Raw genomic sequence first — 17346 nt, forward strand, 5'->3', positions numbered from 1 at the left:
GTTACAACTGAACTCTGAGGATTTACTGATGGCAATTTCAAGCCAAGTTAAAATGGAGAGAGTACAGATTCCTACCGTTCTACCGTAACTATCGCCTAATGATGACTGTCAAGTTTTTTCAGGATTATGTCGAGTTTGTTAAGACAGACCTGTATTTGACACAGTCCTGGTTTAAACGTATTGTCATAGCACGTTCTAATTTTCCATGCAGGCTAAATAATTTTCCATAACTTTCTATTTCTCTGTTAACTACTCCTTCAAGCCGACGCAGAGAGACGACGACAAGAGAAATTGTAGCAGCAGTTCTTATGGTCCCAGGTTCATTTAAATGTGAACCTAGTGAACTTGGTTGAAGTTGCACCTCTTCTGCAGCCCACCGTCCTTGTCCTTACAGTAAAACTAATACATTAATAATGACTTTTCCATCACCCTACTTCTTTTGGTCCACGACTCTGCGTAAACCATATTCATAACACCTGGAATTGCATGATCTCATATTTTTACTCTTCCGCCTTCAAGCCATTTTTTCAGTTCAGAAGAAACTGGCAAAAAATTATAGGATGAGCCAAACTGAAAAAGTGTTTTAAATAATCAAAAAAGAAAAACTGGGGAAGTTCAGTAAGTCTTCAAATTATGGTGTTGAGACCTACAAATATACCTTACTGAAGCAGGGGGGCTGTCGTTTTATTTATTTATTTATTTTTCATTACGGATTCACAGTTAGTACAGGTGACAATGACGATACCTTCATCATCTCATGGGGAAAATGCAAACTGCTATATTTCAGCCACTTTTTTCCCCTAATTCCTTTCATCATTTACTAGACATTCAAATGAGAACAGTATATATATATATGTTGACGCGGACGCTGCTCTATATTAATCATGTTGCAATAAGGCTTCTCTCTCTCTCTCTCTCTCTCTTTGATGCAACTATGGATGCTTGATTTTCTTTATTTATAAGGTGCAATTTACTTTAGAAACCTGAATCCGCTGGTGTGCTTTATTGGTTTAATCCGTTTACTGTTTTATTTATTTTTTTTTACTCTTGCTGCTACTAAATGATTTAATTCAGCTAAGGAGAGTCCCCTAGTAGTAAAGGGGTTAATGAAGCTATATATATCTTCTTAATACCATACGATTTTCTTTAACACTGGACAAAATTCTAGTAAGAATAATAGAAGGGTTAATGAAGGCTCTAGGCAACATCTTCTGTTCTAGAAGTCTCGCCTAACCTAAAGAAAACCGTCTTGAGATAGCAGGAAAAAATATCCAAAAGACGTCCCAGCAATGAAAGGATAATCTTGCTAACTCCAGACAATTTTGTTTCATTCAGCATACCCATCACAGAACTGAAAGGGTTAATAAAGGCAATATGTAAGCCCTCTCCCTTAAGCTGAATAAAGGCGTACAGTAGTAGCGAGAAGAAAAAAAAAATGCTCTTCACTCAAATCAGTTTCACATTTATTGTCCTGATATATTTAACTTGCTAATGGGCTACTTCTTATGGATCATTACTTCTCCATGAATGGAATTATTATCTTCAGTCCAGTTTGTAGATTTTTATTATGATTATTTTTGCTCCCATCAAACAATTTTAATCAATTCAGGAAAGACCTCTCTTACAGAATGAGCAAACGAAGCCAACATTTATTATTCCAATTCAGAAAGTCTGTTCCAGAGCCGTGCTGGAAATTTCGTAACCTCTTTTCCTCTGCGATTTATTTTGCAAGTTACACCTCAACATGATCTGGAATAGACGCAAAACTATGTCGGTACTAAAAATGTATCAGTAACACGAGAGAATATCAAGATGCAACAGGCATACTGATTTGCCAAGAAGGTGCTACGCAGTCGATAATGCCGCCTAGAATATAAACAGTTTGGATCAAAGACTCTGAAAGAAACGAAAGTAAAACGAACTCACGCTAAGATCTGTTGAACGATTATTACATCCACTGAAGGAGTCTGTGAGGGCTACATCTAATTTTCCAGTTCTGTAAGTCTATCCTAGTATTTACAATAAAAAGACTCTGACTGTTGCCTGAATAAAATCCGTGTTCACATCATGCAGGCAATTATTAAATCATGATATATCTAACTTCATCTACAAACTGGCTCATGACCACTTCTTACGGATCACTTCTGATGAGGAGAATTTAACAAGGCGGATCCAATGTAAGCCCTAGGACGTTCATTATATCTTGTTCATTCGGCGATATATATATATATATATATATATATATATATATATATATATATATATATATATATATATATATATATATATATATATATATATATATATATATATATATATATTTAATGTTTATTCATATGGCCATCAGTAACTGTGTCTCCGGTACGGGTAAGAACTGGGCGCATGTTGATGCAGCATTCTTTACTCGAAACTAGCCAGAATCGCTCTCGAAAGGTAGTAAACCAAGTCTTGGGACATCCTATACATACAGCATATATCTCTGATCTGTCCACGAGTCAACCCCTTGAATACAGTTACGTTTTTTTTTTAGTTATATTCGGTAAACTTTCTGGGGATTTTACACAACCTGGGAAAGGACCCATGTAGTGAAGGAGGTAATGATGGCTCTATCAAAATCATTCTGTTCGAAAAGTCTCCTCTAAGTTGAATAAAATCGTCTGAAAACAGGAAAAATTTATTAAACAATACATGACCGAAATCAGTAGGGTTAATGACACACTGACTTACACTGTTGACAAGAAATTAAAACCACGCCAGGCATATTTATATATTATGCGACTAGAAAAAATATTTAAAAATCCTGATAACAAGATAAGGCATACATTTTTTTTCTTGGGATTTTTGACATGCACGCAACCTACTAGAAGCCATCGTTTTCTCCTTGGCTAACTGGTGCAATCAATTTATTATTATTATTACGGTCTGAACACTGACTTGCTGAACGCCCCGCACCCTGGCCTGATACTAAGGAGGTAATTTTGGGGGAGGAGGTGGCCTTGTGCTTACAGAAGTGGTCTCTTGTCTGATAGGACGACAGTTCAATTCCAGGGAACAGTTTGTTGATTTGAATTTCTTTAAAACAGAGTGGTCATCCACAACACTCATCAGCATATGATAAAAACACTCTCGCTAAAACCATTTCATGTCTTGAATCATATAGCACAATATGAACAGTGGGTATCAGCTCCAATGTGGTGATATACGAGGGTGTGTGATTACCCGGACTTCTAAGACTTGAGAAAATGGCTATCAAGTCCTTGTACCGAGTCCAACACATGATGAAAATATCATGCGGTAATTACAGGATGACTTGTGAAAATGTTAATCGCAGAACACAAAAGCCTGCATGATGGGGGAAAAGGGAAAGGCTTAGAGTTATGCCTCGCGGCTGCACGAGGGTGATTCAGGCAGATACTTACTACTTTTTTCTAAGTCTCAGTTATCCCCTAGAATACGGCTCGCAAAAGTCGACAGTCTATCCAGGTTCCCAATTTTACTGCTGGGCAAAATGGGACAAAGTAGAAACAAACTTTACCTTAGAGTATAAGTGGCTTAAGAATCGAACACGGGTTCTTTCATTTGCAACTGGACTTATTTAGCAATGTGCCACCGGGTCTCTCAATTAAAGGGGAAAGAACGACTGAGGACAAAGTCGGCTATTACTACAATGTCACCCTGTGTCTCGCCATCAGTCTGCCCTCTCTTCAACTTACATTCTCTATCTATATACCTTTTCACTCCATCCTTCCATCTAATCCTCAGTCTCCGCCTCCCTCCCCTCCCCTCCACCTCACACACATACACCCTTCGAGTCAATTTCTCATTCTCCATCCTTTCCACATGGCCAACCCATCTCAAAGTACATCTAATGCTTTCTAGTACGACCACATCAACACCAAAACGCTTCTTCGCTTCTAGCTCCCATCTTCCACTGCTGGCAAATATTCCTAAGATGAGAAAGGCTTGTTATCTTTCTCTGCTCAAAGATGATTATCTCTGATATGATGCGTCTGGATGAAAGTGACAATTACGCTCTAAATGTGAAACAGACACAGTGATAAAGTAGGTGAACTGCATCTTGACATCAAACTGCCGTTATTTATATGGATGATTTTATCCACTCATGAAAAAAAAGTTTCGTGCTTGGGTAAAATTTTGTTTCTTCCCAGTCAGCTACTCTACCAAACATGCGCAAAATTCTCCCAGCAGGGAAACTTTTGTCCATGGCTGTGCATCTTCTCAACAACACTGTACTCGGGTCCAGCTAAGCGAGGTGGGTACGGGGATTCTACTGCAGTGTCACCTTTACGATGCAGACAACTTTTCCAAATAAACTAGCCACAGGTTTATGGCTTTTAACTTCAGCAGCGTCCACAGTGAGTCAGGCACAAGGTCGTACCTAACATACCCTGTGTGACAACCTTACCTACCCTGCCACCCCTGACACCGCCCGAAAAGTGTAAGCCATTCACTGTGATGACACGAAGCTCTATTGTTCTAGCCTGACGAAGATCCCTAACCCCTCTCCGCTCAGTTGATGGCCAGGTGTAGTCAGAATGGAGGATCGATCTGACTAGTCGCCAAGAAGACTCATTGCTACCCAGTAACTAAGACTAATAAAATTTCATGCAACCACGGATTAGTATTCAAGCTGGGGGATTGGCCCGGTTCCGTCTGCTAAAGACAACTGGACTATAGCATCGTTTATACTTGTTATCACCAGACGGTACTGCCCAGCTCAGGATGGCTTTTCGAAGTGGAAGGGTCAGATATCCCCTTCACTGACCGATTAGCAAACAAGAAGGTCTCCTAACTTGAATAATGCAATCTGGTAACAGTAAGATTAGACTGCAAAAAGACGTCAACGTTGTGAACCGTTTAGCGAACCTGTGTCTTTCATTTTTACTTTCTGTGGATGTATATTTGCATTTTAGTCTTACAGGTTTCAGACTTTTTTTTTTTTTTTTTTACTTTAATGAGACTTTTCGAACTGGACAAGTTAGATGTAACCTTCATTAACTCTTTGATCCTGTCTTATATGTATATATATATATATATATATATATATATATATATATATATATATATATATATATATATATATATATATATATTCATCTACAGACGATTGTATTCATATTAGGGCTTACTTAGCAGGATTGCATATACTGAATGGCTTTAGTATTATACTGAGGGCAGCATCAAAAAGCTATACTCAACTAAGAGTGTTATGGGAAAGTGTGAACAATGTCTGATCCAGAGGGGGGTACAGGATCCCCCCGCCCTTTGTTTTAAGAGGTAACATAATATTTCCTCATACCATTCCTAGTCAAGGGGAAAAGGTCGGGATGATAACAGTAATGATGATGATAAATTTTTTCCAAGCACCAGAAGTAAAAAAAAAACATAAAAAAAAATCTTTCATTATCAGATATACTACAAATAGCCATAATGATTAAATTATAATACTGAAAAGAATAGGCACAGTATAATATCTAGAACATTCTCCTGTAAGTCTGACCGAACTAGTGTGGCTTTGTTATCATTGGGTGAAGATATATTGGACCCCTTTTTCTGATGCAATTCTGGATCTGCCACTAATTAACACCTCTTCAAAACCATGAGATTTTTTTTCTTGCTGCCTCCAGATGATTTTTTCTTTTTAGTTTACGATAGCATTTCTAATAAGAGGGGTTACACAAAGCCTTAAAAAAAAAACTTCTTAACAAGAGGTAAAATGAGGTAAGATGAAACGTCACTGTATTTAAATTGGTTAAGACCTTGATTCCTGTGATTTATTCTCTTGTTTTGTTTTTGGTGCTAGCAGACGATTTTATTCAGCTTTGGAGAGGCCTTCCTAATTGGAGGGGTTAGCTACAGACTTCACCAACCCCTTCACCACAACAGATCTCTCGTCAGTGAATTAAATCGTCAGGAGAGAGCAAGAATAAGGTGGAAGTATATGTCATGGGACTGAGAGGGTTCGATCGTGTGGCTTTTTTTATTGTATTCTTGATATCTCCTGACGATTTTATTCATGTTACGAGAGCCCCCTGGTAGTGAAGGGGGTTAATGGAGATCTCCAATTCGAAGTGTCCCTCCTGAGCAAAAATAAAATCGCCAGGAATTAGCATGGGTAAAGTGGAATGGCAGGTCATTGGACTGAATGGACTAACGAGTGACGGACAAGTCTAAATCCAAGGTTGACCCCCTTTCCCTACAGCTCTTGGGACCGTTCAAAGGACAGATGTCGCTGGGCCGGACAGTCTAAGCTCACTACGAATAATTTCTCTTCTCCACATATATATGCTATAATTTCACGTATATCCCTGGAGAAATGTGCAGATAATAATAAAAATAAAGAGAGCTTATCTGGCATTTCTGTACTTTTATTACTGGGTAAAGTATGTGACCATATTTATAAAAGCTATTGGGTGGACAGGCTACGTTCACTACTAATAATGTCGGTTTCCCATCTAAAAATGCAATAAATTTCAGCAAATTCGTGAGATATTATGCAAATTAACTAGTACATCTGACTTTGCTTTATTTCTATTAGGCAAGGTTTGGGACCACATTTAAAGCTATTCTTGAGCTTGAATATAGCATGGATTGCTTTTCACTTTGCCTTCACGTATACCAAATACATGAAGCTGAAACTAGAATGAATAATAATATAAATACTACGATGAAACAAAATGACCTTCGAAAATGATTATATGATATGCAGATACTCGTCGTGGACATTGCCCTATATTCTGTCACTTAGTAGGCTTTCTGGTACCTCTTTCTAAACGAATTATTTTTCATATTGCAGTTATTTTCTTTTCTCGTTTGCTTTTATTGTATTTTTTATATAGGTATAGATGGCTAAAGTAACATGCAGGGGATTACTACCATGGCATATACAGAATACACTGGTGAGGAAGAGGTGATACGGAGCCTTCTTATCCAACGAGTATACGAGTAATATTCTCAGTTCCTTTATGAATACTCTCCATGGTCGTTGGTGGTAGAGTGTTGTTGTCGATGCCACGTAGCAACGCTTGGCAACCCCTTCCCTCGGCTCCCATCCCCAGCACTATATATACTGTGGGTCGTCAGGGCCGGAGGCATCAGTTTCCTCCAAGCACAACAACTCTCAAGATGAAACTAGTAAGTAGAGGGTGACGGAGCACAATACTACAACTATTACTACAACCCTCACCATGTAAAGGTTTAGGCCTTTCAGCCAGTGGACGGCGTCTATACAGGGTGGTTCACATATTACGCATCCCAATTCTCATGTTTCGCAGGGACGGCTTGGCCAATATTACCAGCGTCAATCGTGCCCATTTTCGACTACCGTATCTCTTTTCGTACTCCATAAAGTGACTGACTTTCTATGTCCAAAGGTTTTATGGTACCTTAGTAACATAACTATACAGTCTAAATGTATGCTTTCCTTTCACCACCTGACTAAGCCGTCCCTGGAACACCCAGTATGGGAGGGCTCATTTTACGGGTCACCCAGTAATTATATGTTGCTTCCAGAAAATTTTATCCCGTTTTGAAGGCTCCCATATAGAGAAGAAAATAAGGAAGGCTGTATCTAGCCAGTCCAATTCAGAATGTCCCCCTTAAACTGAATTAAACTCTGATGGATGCCGGGAGCAGATGCGAAGTGCAGTCCTCAGACTGCAGAGGCTAGCCACACGATTCCTAGCACTTAGGTAAATCACTTCAGTACGATTTTTTCTTAGCTATATCAAAACGGTTTTACTAAAAACTTTTCGAAATGGAAGGGTTGGATATAGCCTTCATTAGCACCGTCACCTCATGAGGTCTGCTAAAGGAGTTAGCTATACTTTTTAAATACTTGAGTTAGCCCCTTCACGCGGAGTATTTAATATATACTTAATTCCTGCTACTACCAGTCGTTTTTAATCAGCACAGGGAAGACTTTTCAGATGAAAGGAGTTTTATTTAGCCTTCACTGATCCCTTCAGAATGACCGGCTTTTCTCAAGGTGAATGAAATCATCAGAAAGCATGGATAGACCAAAACGGACGATACCGAATTCTATCTATCTATCATTCAATCCATTATTATCCTATCAGGAGCGTCGGGGGCCGAGGCTAGCTACTTTCTCCAGACTTGTAAGGCGAGAGTGCCCAGTCGCTTTCCCCAGAATGACATTTTAGGAGTTATAATCCCCAGCCATCTCCGCTGTAAATCCCCATGGGCCACAACTAACTGGAGCGCATTAATCTACTAAACCACCAGGAGACCACTTGGTTCTCAGGGTTCCAGGGGTTAAATGGTGGCGCGGCGTGATAGCCTGATACCCGCGTCATATTTCGTCCAGCACGTCTCTTCCGTCAAACAGGCTTATCTATTATATCCGGGTTAACTGTGTTCACGTCCAGATGATCCTGGGGCCACAACAACAACAGCAACAACCGCTATATATTCATAGTCAGACGAGGCGAAGAAGGTTTAGCTTTCATGTTTACTGATCCTTAGGGAGCTATAGTAATAGTGAAGCAAATATTTAGCTTGGCTAGAGTGAAATACCTTGCTTATGAAAAGGCTTAGGGAGCTACAGTAAAGCACTATATTTGCTTTCACTAGACCGAACAACCTCGAGTGCGAAAATCCTCAGGCGTGACTGACTGACCGCGCCGTTCTTAGAGATGCATCAACATGGCAAAATAAAATTTCATGTGCGCTATCCGCCAACCCTGGTGGAGTGGCCGGTTTAGCAAGCGACTAAAATGGCTGTAAGAAAAAAATTCTCTCTACCGTGAAGTCTGGCGAGGATCCAACACCCGGTGGGGTCCCCCATATAAGGCTGGTATGACGCGCATGACTGCTTATGTGTGAAACAGAAGTTCCTCAAAAATTAAATAGAAACGCTTCCACACTACACTATACTCTGTTCATTTTAACTCTGCTTATGAAATGCCATCTCTCCAACAGGAATGGTGATCCATAGCAAGAGTTTAACACTAGGAAACAGGAATAGCCAAGAGAAATACCGATGGATGGATGTGAAGTAGTGGTATTGCATTTAGGTGAAATTAAGGGCCTGAAGGATTTAAAGAAAAAAAAATTTCCGCTAAAGTCAGTTGGACAAATTACAGTACAGGATTTTAATTCTCAGCGCCTATTCCAATATCAATCTCTCTAACAGCTAAAAGTCAAAATTCCGGAGGAGACGGCCTTAAACAAGTTATTACCTTTAGCCAATTCTATTCAGCTCGAGAGAGAAAGAATTAATGGAGACTATTTCTATCTCCGTCACTATGTAGGGATTATCAGAGGTTAACAAAATCGTGGGGAGGTACCAGGAATAAACTTTAAAAAACATCGGATTCAAGAAGTTAAATATAAACATAAAATCGGATAAGCAGCCAGGAATATTCGTAAGCAGTGGCGCCGCTGTCAACATTCAAATGCAGTCACTCAGTCGAGGCTGCCCCGCTCCCACTCTGTTTTTGCTCCACACCTTAACTTATTTTATTGGCGCTATACATTCAGGGACAAAAGTAAGGCTACTATTCCAATGCGTTTGCCTCACTGTTTGGGCAAATTCGTCACATTTTATCCTCAAACACACTGAATTAATGAGCTTCCTCTATGGGGAAAGAAGCATACAAGAAGCATACAAAGCTTCCCTCAAATTAGGATTATTAGCCAGCATAGGAAATTGAGTAGTAGAAGAGGTACGGTATGAGGCGAAATTTTATCCCCGGCTGTTCACCCTCCGCCCACCGACCAGAATAAAATAATTCACTGTCAAGGAATATTGATATTGGCATGTGGCCTCACGTCTTTTCCTTTGAATTGAAGTGGTTTTCTCTAACCTCGTTCAGTAAGACATATTATGAAGCTGGGTGGTTTTAGGTAGCTAAACGATAATCGACCTTTATTTCTGGATGATTCCGTTTAATTCAGTGTTATTTTTCTTTCAAGAACTAGTTTTTCAAGGTGGTTATATATATATATATATATATATATATATATATATATATATATATATATATATATATATATATATATATATATATATATATATCCATTCTACATGTTGTTGGGAGTGGGTAGGGCTCAGCATTTTTCCAGGCGGAGACTCTAAGAGAAAGCATTGTCATAGTAATCGGATGTATTACAGAAAATGTTTTAGTGCTAACTATGGCACTATTTATTTTTACCACTTTTGTTTCATAAACTCTCCTGCTGTGCAGTAGGGCTACGCAGTTTTGCTATTCTTGTTAATACTGTCACCATTATTCCTGTCATGATCGTAATCTGTTTCAGTTAACGCCAAAGGACTTTGTTCAACTGCGATTGTCATAAGAGACAAAGTATTAATGTTTCTTCTATTTTTCGTCTCGTGATCTGGACAACTGAATTTTATTCCAGCAAACGCCAGACAATTCTTCAGTTAAGAGTCGTAGACGGCTGAACGAATTATAGTTCCTCTACCTTAACTCAGAGGTGAATTTCGTCATCTTACTGTAAATTCAAATATAAAAGCCTATTTTTTTAAGAAGGCATTATTACGGTGCAGCATAAGCATTACACTTCTCCGTGACTAACACCATATTCTTATGTTAATCCCTTGTTACACTGAAGAAACTGCAGTTTTAGGTAAAGTTAAAGTAGTCACAATAAAGTTAACTCTGAAATCAGTAACACTTTACCCAGTGTATGATCGATAAATACATCATGGGTCTCATTGGGAAATTCATCCAGTGGTCCAAAAGTGCACCATATTTGAAATGTCAAGACGCAACGCAACATCAACGCAAGCTTATTATATTCAAACCAATATTACCACAAAATTCAAAAGTGTATTGCTCGCGGGGAAAAAATTAGCACAGTACTCTCCCCGCAATTCGCAACGTGTTCTAGGGAAAGACTGAGACTTGCTGAAAAATAATTGCTCGCCTTAATCCTTAAAAACAGGCAGACCACTCCTGCTGTTCTTGCACCTTAACTTATAGGAGATTTTCATCCTTTCGTAGCTTTCCAGAGCATATCTTCCTTGGTGATTTATTGTGCTTTTTTCACCTTACCATTTTCGCGTATGCTTTTCAGATATGCTTCTGATATGGAAACAGACAGCTTAAGTAACATTCCAGAGGATACCGACGTGCAATATGCAGAATACATAGCGCTGAAAGAAGTGTTACGAAACGTCCAGTGACACTTCTCGACGACCCAATACTCGACTGAAGAAGCAGAGGAAGACAGAGAACAAAATTCCAGAGGGTCATTCAGGGTGACCAAACGGCAAAATGGGCAAAATAAATCGCTGTGGAAGAGGTGCTACGAAATCTCAGGTGCCACTCCTTGATGACCCCAAATCGTCCTGAGAAGAGGGAGATTGGGAAGAAAATTCCGAGAGGGTCATTGCGGGTGACCAAACGGCCTTCACGGGAGCTTATCCTCGTCCACTCGCTTTCTACCTCTCTCTCTCTCTTTAACCTTTCCAGCGCGGTGAAGCCTCTTACGGTAGCATTATTAAAACTAAGTGTGCAAAGGTGTCAGCGAGCTCCTAATACTTCTGTGGTCATTTACTGAACACCAATAATTTTTAAGATGTGATCAGCATGTACTCTCGATTATAAGCTGTAGTCAGCAAAAATGTAAATAGGTCGGACATGTTCCATCATCATTACATGCTTCATAAATTATCGTTAAAACTGTGTACACCTGCACAGCTTCGTGGTCTCAAGTTTTAAGAATATGTCCCTTGATTTTATTCTTGCTTTATTGAGCTTAGGGATCACTGTTCAAGAGGGATAGATACAACTTCGGTTAAAATGTAATTTTAAATCTAATTATTGTTTTTACGATGCAATTTTAACTCAGTTAGGAAAGAAACTTTTCATTTTAGTTGTATATTGCCTTCATTAACTCCTTCACTCCGATGATTATTTTTTTTCAACTTTGCTACTATCATCCTTTTCCTCCCAGTTATTTGCCGGAGGGTGTGATGGGAGGCGAACCTTCGTGCTGTCTGTCCCTTTTTCATACATTCTGCGTTGAATTAATCTTCTTTTTTCTTTTTTTTAACATAACCGCATTATGAGCCAACAGGCCTCCTGTTTCCAATGCACTCCTGGTGCTGGCGAGGAACGCCTTCTCTTGATGGCACAGATATAGCCGGGCCGGCTATGCTGCAAGACTATACAAAAATTCCTCATCCCTTTCCATATACTCTCTAGGGAGGTAGGTGGAATGGAGAAGATGACAGCTTCAGCCTCCGTTCTGCTGGGTTCACATTCCAGCCTGGAGTTGGAAGAACAAGAACCTATGTGCTCCTGTGTCATACTGTTTCATTCTACCTAGGAAAGATCTGCCCCCATCCCCCCCACCCCTTCGCCTTAGAGAACAAGATTATTATTCCACTTGTTCTCATTCTGCCTCTCCTCCTCCTCCTTCTCCCAGCAATTTCACTATTATGCAACCAGCGATTACGTCTTTCTTGAATCTATAACTGTGCTCGTTTCCCCACAATTGTTTTTATTTTAGATACGATTATGATAGTCTCTCCCCCATCTCTCTCTCTCTCTCACTCACACACACACACACACACACACACACACACAACGCACCTCTCGTCGTCTCCCACACATTGTGTTTGAAGCCCTGATTTCTCTTCCCTCTCCCCCCCCCCCTCTCTCTCTCTGACACATCTCTCACTCACTCCTACAGATCGTCTTCGCCGTCCTCATCGCCTTCGCCGCCGCCGCCCCCGAACGTTTGTACTCCGACGAACGCGATGTTGTGCCCATTCTAAGGGACGAGAGGATCCGGGAGGACGATGGGCGCTACAACTTCGACGTCGAAACTGGAAACGGAATTGTCATCTCCCAGTCTGGCTCTCCCGTTGCTGAAGGCGCCATTGCAAAGGCTGGCCAGTATTCGTGAGTGTTGATTATATTTGGTTCGGTTGAATGATGAATGAAGGAAGAAGTGAATAAGGAAAAGGCTTAATACTCATCGTATATAAATGGAGGAATGAATGAAGAGAGGCGGATGAATGAATGAATGAAAAAAATTAATAAATACACGAATCAATGAATGAATAAGAGGTAGGTTTCGGATCGTATGATGAGTGGCATATTGACTTCGCAGCACCTTTCCCTAAGCTGCTTAGTTTGCATTTACATCCCACCATTCACTTGCGTGTCATTCAAATCACTATATTATCGACATACTTTGCATTAGTAACAAAGTAACATTACTTAGGTGTGATGTGCAGAATAAATCGCAAGAAACATATATTACGAATTCCACTAAGCTACTAACAATACGATCCCAGATTTCTCCCTGCCCACCCTCTCAACTACACTAGTCCAGATGGTGCCCTGTTTGAGACGAGGAGCGTTGCATTTGAGAATGATTTTTGTTTTATTTAGCTGAGTGAGACATATCGGCCTGACAGTGTTGATACTGACCCCATTATGGTTCCGACAACTCTAGTAGTCTATTCCATCTATCATCATCCAGACCTCTTAGGGTGGGGTGAGGTGGAGTCGAGAGCCAGAAAAAAATACATTGAATGAGATGCTGATTATTGTTTGCCCAGCTGACAGGGTCACACCCCCATTCACTCACCAATCAAGTCCCCGGAATCCTGGCTCCACAGCTTCACATTCACACCATGCTAACGGCAGATAATACTCAACTGAAACTCTTCGGTTTATGTTCTGGAGGAGATGATTCTAACAACAACTGTTTTGCCTTAAATACCCTTGTGTGGTCGATAGGCGTTGATCAATGTCTTCTTTCCTTCCTTCAGCTACACCGCTCCTGACGGCACTCTCGTTGAGCTGAAGTTTGTAGCTGACGAGAACGGTTTCCAGCCCCAGTCCCCCTTCCTGCCCGTGGCTCCTGAGTTCCCCCATCCTATCCCACAGTTCGTGCTTGACCAGATCGCACGTGCTGCCGAGGAAGACGCTGCCCGTGCCCGAGGTGAAGTGCCCAGCTACGAGAGATATAACTAACTCGATAATTTTTGGTGGGATTCTCAAATTTACGAACGATTCCATGTCGTAACTTAAAATTTGTCTTCATATGAGGAAGAGGATATCATGGGAAGATTCTGCACTGTTCTTTCCATGCCCTTCCTATGAAAATAATGCTAAATTATGATGTGGGAACTGACTGTATGTGTGTCTGAGAATCCGGGTCAAGTATCAGCGCTCAAACACTCTCTTCGAACCCGCGAAAGGATCAAGACGACTGTTGACGGTGGATCATTTTCGGTGTGCTGTCGAACTGTGAATATTTATTTATTGTATTTGTAAGGAATAAAGCGACTTTAACTCACACTCTGTTTAACACCCCCTGCTTTATAGTTATCTTACGGTAGGTGGTGATGCCCACCATCCACTCAAATGTAAACTAAGAAACCATTTATTACACTGGCTGGCAACCACACCCCCCCCAAATTGGACGCTTTGTGGTTTGCGGACTAAGGAGCTTGAGGGGTTAAGCTGCTTGCAAAAACCAACAGGGCGATTAATCGGTCTTGATCTCTTTGCAATTTCCTTCCTCGCAAATCTTAACCACAGACATCTTGCAAGACTGTAAGGAAGGCCTTCGTTACAATCATGCAATCCAAACTGAGGGGAAAAAACAATGATATTATGACGTCGATATCGTTCTGTGGTCCAAGATAAAGTAAACTGGCTCTTCCATGTTTATTTCGATAATTACCTCTCTTAGAATCAGTACACCTCCTGCAGCGTATTATTACTAAAGCCATATGATTTTGTTCAGTCGAGATTGAGTCGCAGGATATTAAGCACGTTTAGGTACAGTATTATTAACATCATACTGGCCGCGCTTCCCTAAGACACACTCTGTATTTATACCGATAGCTAAGGTGTTATTAAAAGTGAGGCATAGTTAAAAAGGGAAAAAGGATGGAGCATTGTTGGCCTATATAAAGCAACATGAGAGGGGTTTTGATGTAAGGCACCAACAATTATGTGTATCAGTGTCTGACTACAACATTATTCCTCTCTCTCTCTCTCTCTCATCCTGTGGTTCATTTTTGCTCCAGGGCTATAGAATTCGATGCATTTACGCTTCAACATTATATATAAATCGCAGTATAATATTCTGCGTAATTTTCACCCTGCTGAGTCAAAGCAGGAAATTATCACTGTCAGAATATATATGCTTTAAAACTGCTAATGCCTACATAACATATGCAGCATATGCAGTGTTTACCTCTCCCATAATTCAAAGCACAGACGTAAAACAATAGTGATATATGACCTCACAAAGGGCTATATTCATGAGTTCGGAAGCCGGCCTCACCCAGCTATTGCGTGTCTCGCGGCTGCATCTCTATAAACTGTCTGCCATTATGCTATCAGGCGAATCGTCGAACGCAGGCACTCCTACTATGAACATGAATCTCCATATACTTTAGATAAATATGTGGTATCATTTTCTATACATACAAGATCGTCTTGTTTAGCATATTCTGGCCGGAGAGGGACGCCCTCATGTGGTGGCAGATATATTCCTCAAATCTCTCCCTATATCGCAAAAGGGTGATGGTGGACTGTCAGGGAAGGGAAATTTCAGCCTGCAGTTCACCGGGTTCACGTTTCAGTTAACTCTAGTGCTACAGCTGCTACTGCTGCTGTTATTAGCTGGTTCCAGACGATTCTAGTTGGCTGGAAAGAGACTTTTTGAACTGGAGGGAGTTAAAAACAGCTTTCTGTAATCGTCAGATCCAGAGTGTTCTACCCAGTTACAAGTAAAATCGTCTGGGGTTAGCAAGAGTAAGGTGGGAGAGTCACCCACCCCTTGGCCTGAATAAGGCTTAAACCCCTCACTGCCTGCGTATTCTCTACGCTGAATAATTATCGTTTGGAAGCAGGAAGAGCAAATTATAAAATACGTCCTCGGGTTGACAGGGTTAAATAAGCTGTGTGTGTGTGTGTGTGTGTGTGTGTGTGTGTGTGTGTGTGTGTGTGTGTGTGTGTGTGTGTTGGTATGGGCTGGTAGAAACGGCTGGACACTTCTCCCACTTGGTCTTATGAATATATTAGAGACGTATATTCATAGGTTACCGGTATGTGGTAACATATGTCACTGTTGTGTATCAAGTTTCTATTGCACTGCAAATATTTCTTTGTGCATTATTGAGCAACTGAACCTTTACATGAAGCTACACCCACACTCACAGGCACACACACATACGTACTTACACACACATTTATATATATATAATCTCATCAGCCGTTTGAGTGTCCACTGCAGGACAGGCCTATCCCGACCGAAATGGGGATGATACAGCCAATGTATCTCTACCAAGTGGCTTGTGGTGTCTGGTAGAGACTGTATGTAGGATGAGAAGTTCCTGTAAGTGTAACTGTTGTGTTGGAGTGGCTTTGGATGTGTGAGTAGTCTGTGAACCAAATATAATCAGCTCGCGCAAGCAGACTGGGTGCAAACATACTTTACAGTATGAGACACTGGTTCAACCACAGCACCCCCTGTGTCCGCCAATGCAGTACGTGGCCTGAAGAACTCTCCCAAAGTTTATTACCCTGGCAGGGCGCGAACCCTCGTTCTTCAGTGTACGAAAACGCACACAGTAGCACTGTACCACAGAGGCTCCTATCTATCTATCTATCTATCTATCTATCTATCTATCTATATATATATATATATATATATATATAAATATATAGTCAATAATTTAGCGATACTTGTTCCTTTATCTTGAGCACCATTCTTGGAGGGTTGTTATCGAGGCTAAACTGATTAATAATATGCAGTAATATTCATGCGATCATAATTTAGGCGCCAGTAAAGGTGATAATGAGGAGGTGATTTTAGCAGGTTAAGAGAATATCATATAATATTTTGGCCAGCAACCTATATTAGCCGGTTCAACCCCAGTTAATCTTTTTGTAGTGCTGTTGATGGACGCCTTCACGTCGCGGCATGGGTATGACTGGGCGGCGCCACTGCCCTGCTATACAAACATCCCTCAACTCCCTCCCTCTTCCCAAGAAGGAAGATGGTGGACTGTAGATAAAGGGCAACTTAAGCCTGTTGTCCATTGGGTTCACGCTTCAGATAAGCTTGAAGCTAAAACAGTAACAAAGTCTTTTTGTATATTTAATCTTGCTCCCTCCAGGCGATTTAAATTTGGCTTAGAGAGACTTATCGAACTGAATGATTTTCACATAAACGTTTTATCTGCAATGACAACCATACGTTTTCCTTCGCTGAACTGATTCGTATAGAAATGATAACAATAAACTGAAAAAGACGCCCCACACTGAAGAGGTGAACAAGAAAATAGGAGAAAGGGTC

General features: G+C 40.6%; 1 protein-coding gene across 1 annotated transcript; it reads left to right on the forward strand.

The window, feature by feature from the left end:
• The first annotated feature begins 7140 nt into the window (after positions 1 to 7140).
• LOC145412512 (cuticle protein AMP1A-like) lies at positions 7141 to 14031 on the forward strand. Its single transcript, XM_080282399.1, has 3 exons — positions 7141 to 7155; positions 12709 to 12920; positions 13799 to 14031. Exons 1-3 carry the CDS (start codon positions 7147 to 7149, stop codon positions 14001 to 14003), a joined length of 426 nt encoding a protein of 141 aa, XP_080138525.1. The 5' UTR covers positions 7141 to 7146; the 3' UTR covers positions 14004 to 14031.
• Positions 14032 to 17346: the final 3315 nt, after the last annotated feature.

This window comes from Coenobita brevimanus, chromosome 93 (assembly GCF_032717465.1).
Source record: "Coenobita brevimanus isolate Jiangsu-jjx chromosome 93, ASM3271746v2, whole genome shotgun sequence".
Classification (NCBI taxonomy): domain Eukaryota; kingdom Metazoa; phylum Arthropoda; class Malacostraca; order Decapoda; family Coenobitidae; genus Coenobita; species Coenobita brevimanus.

What these genes read in the sequence shown, in the direction of transcription:
- LOC145412512 (XM_080282399.1), top strand. An exon ending in GCAAAGGCTGGCCAGTATTC is followed by an intron (nt 12,921 to 13,798) that starts GTGAGTGTTGAT and finishes TCCTTCCTTCAG; the next exon opens with CTACACCGCTCCTGACGGCA.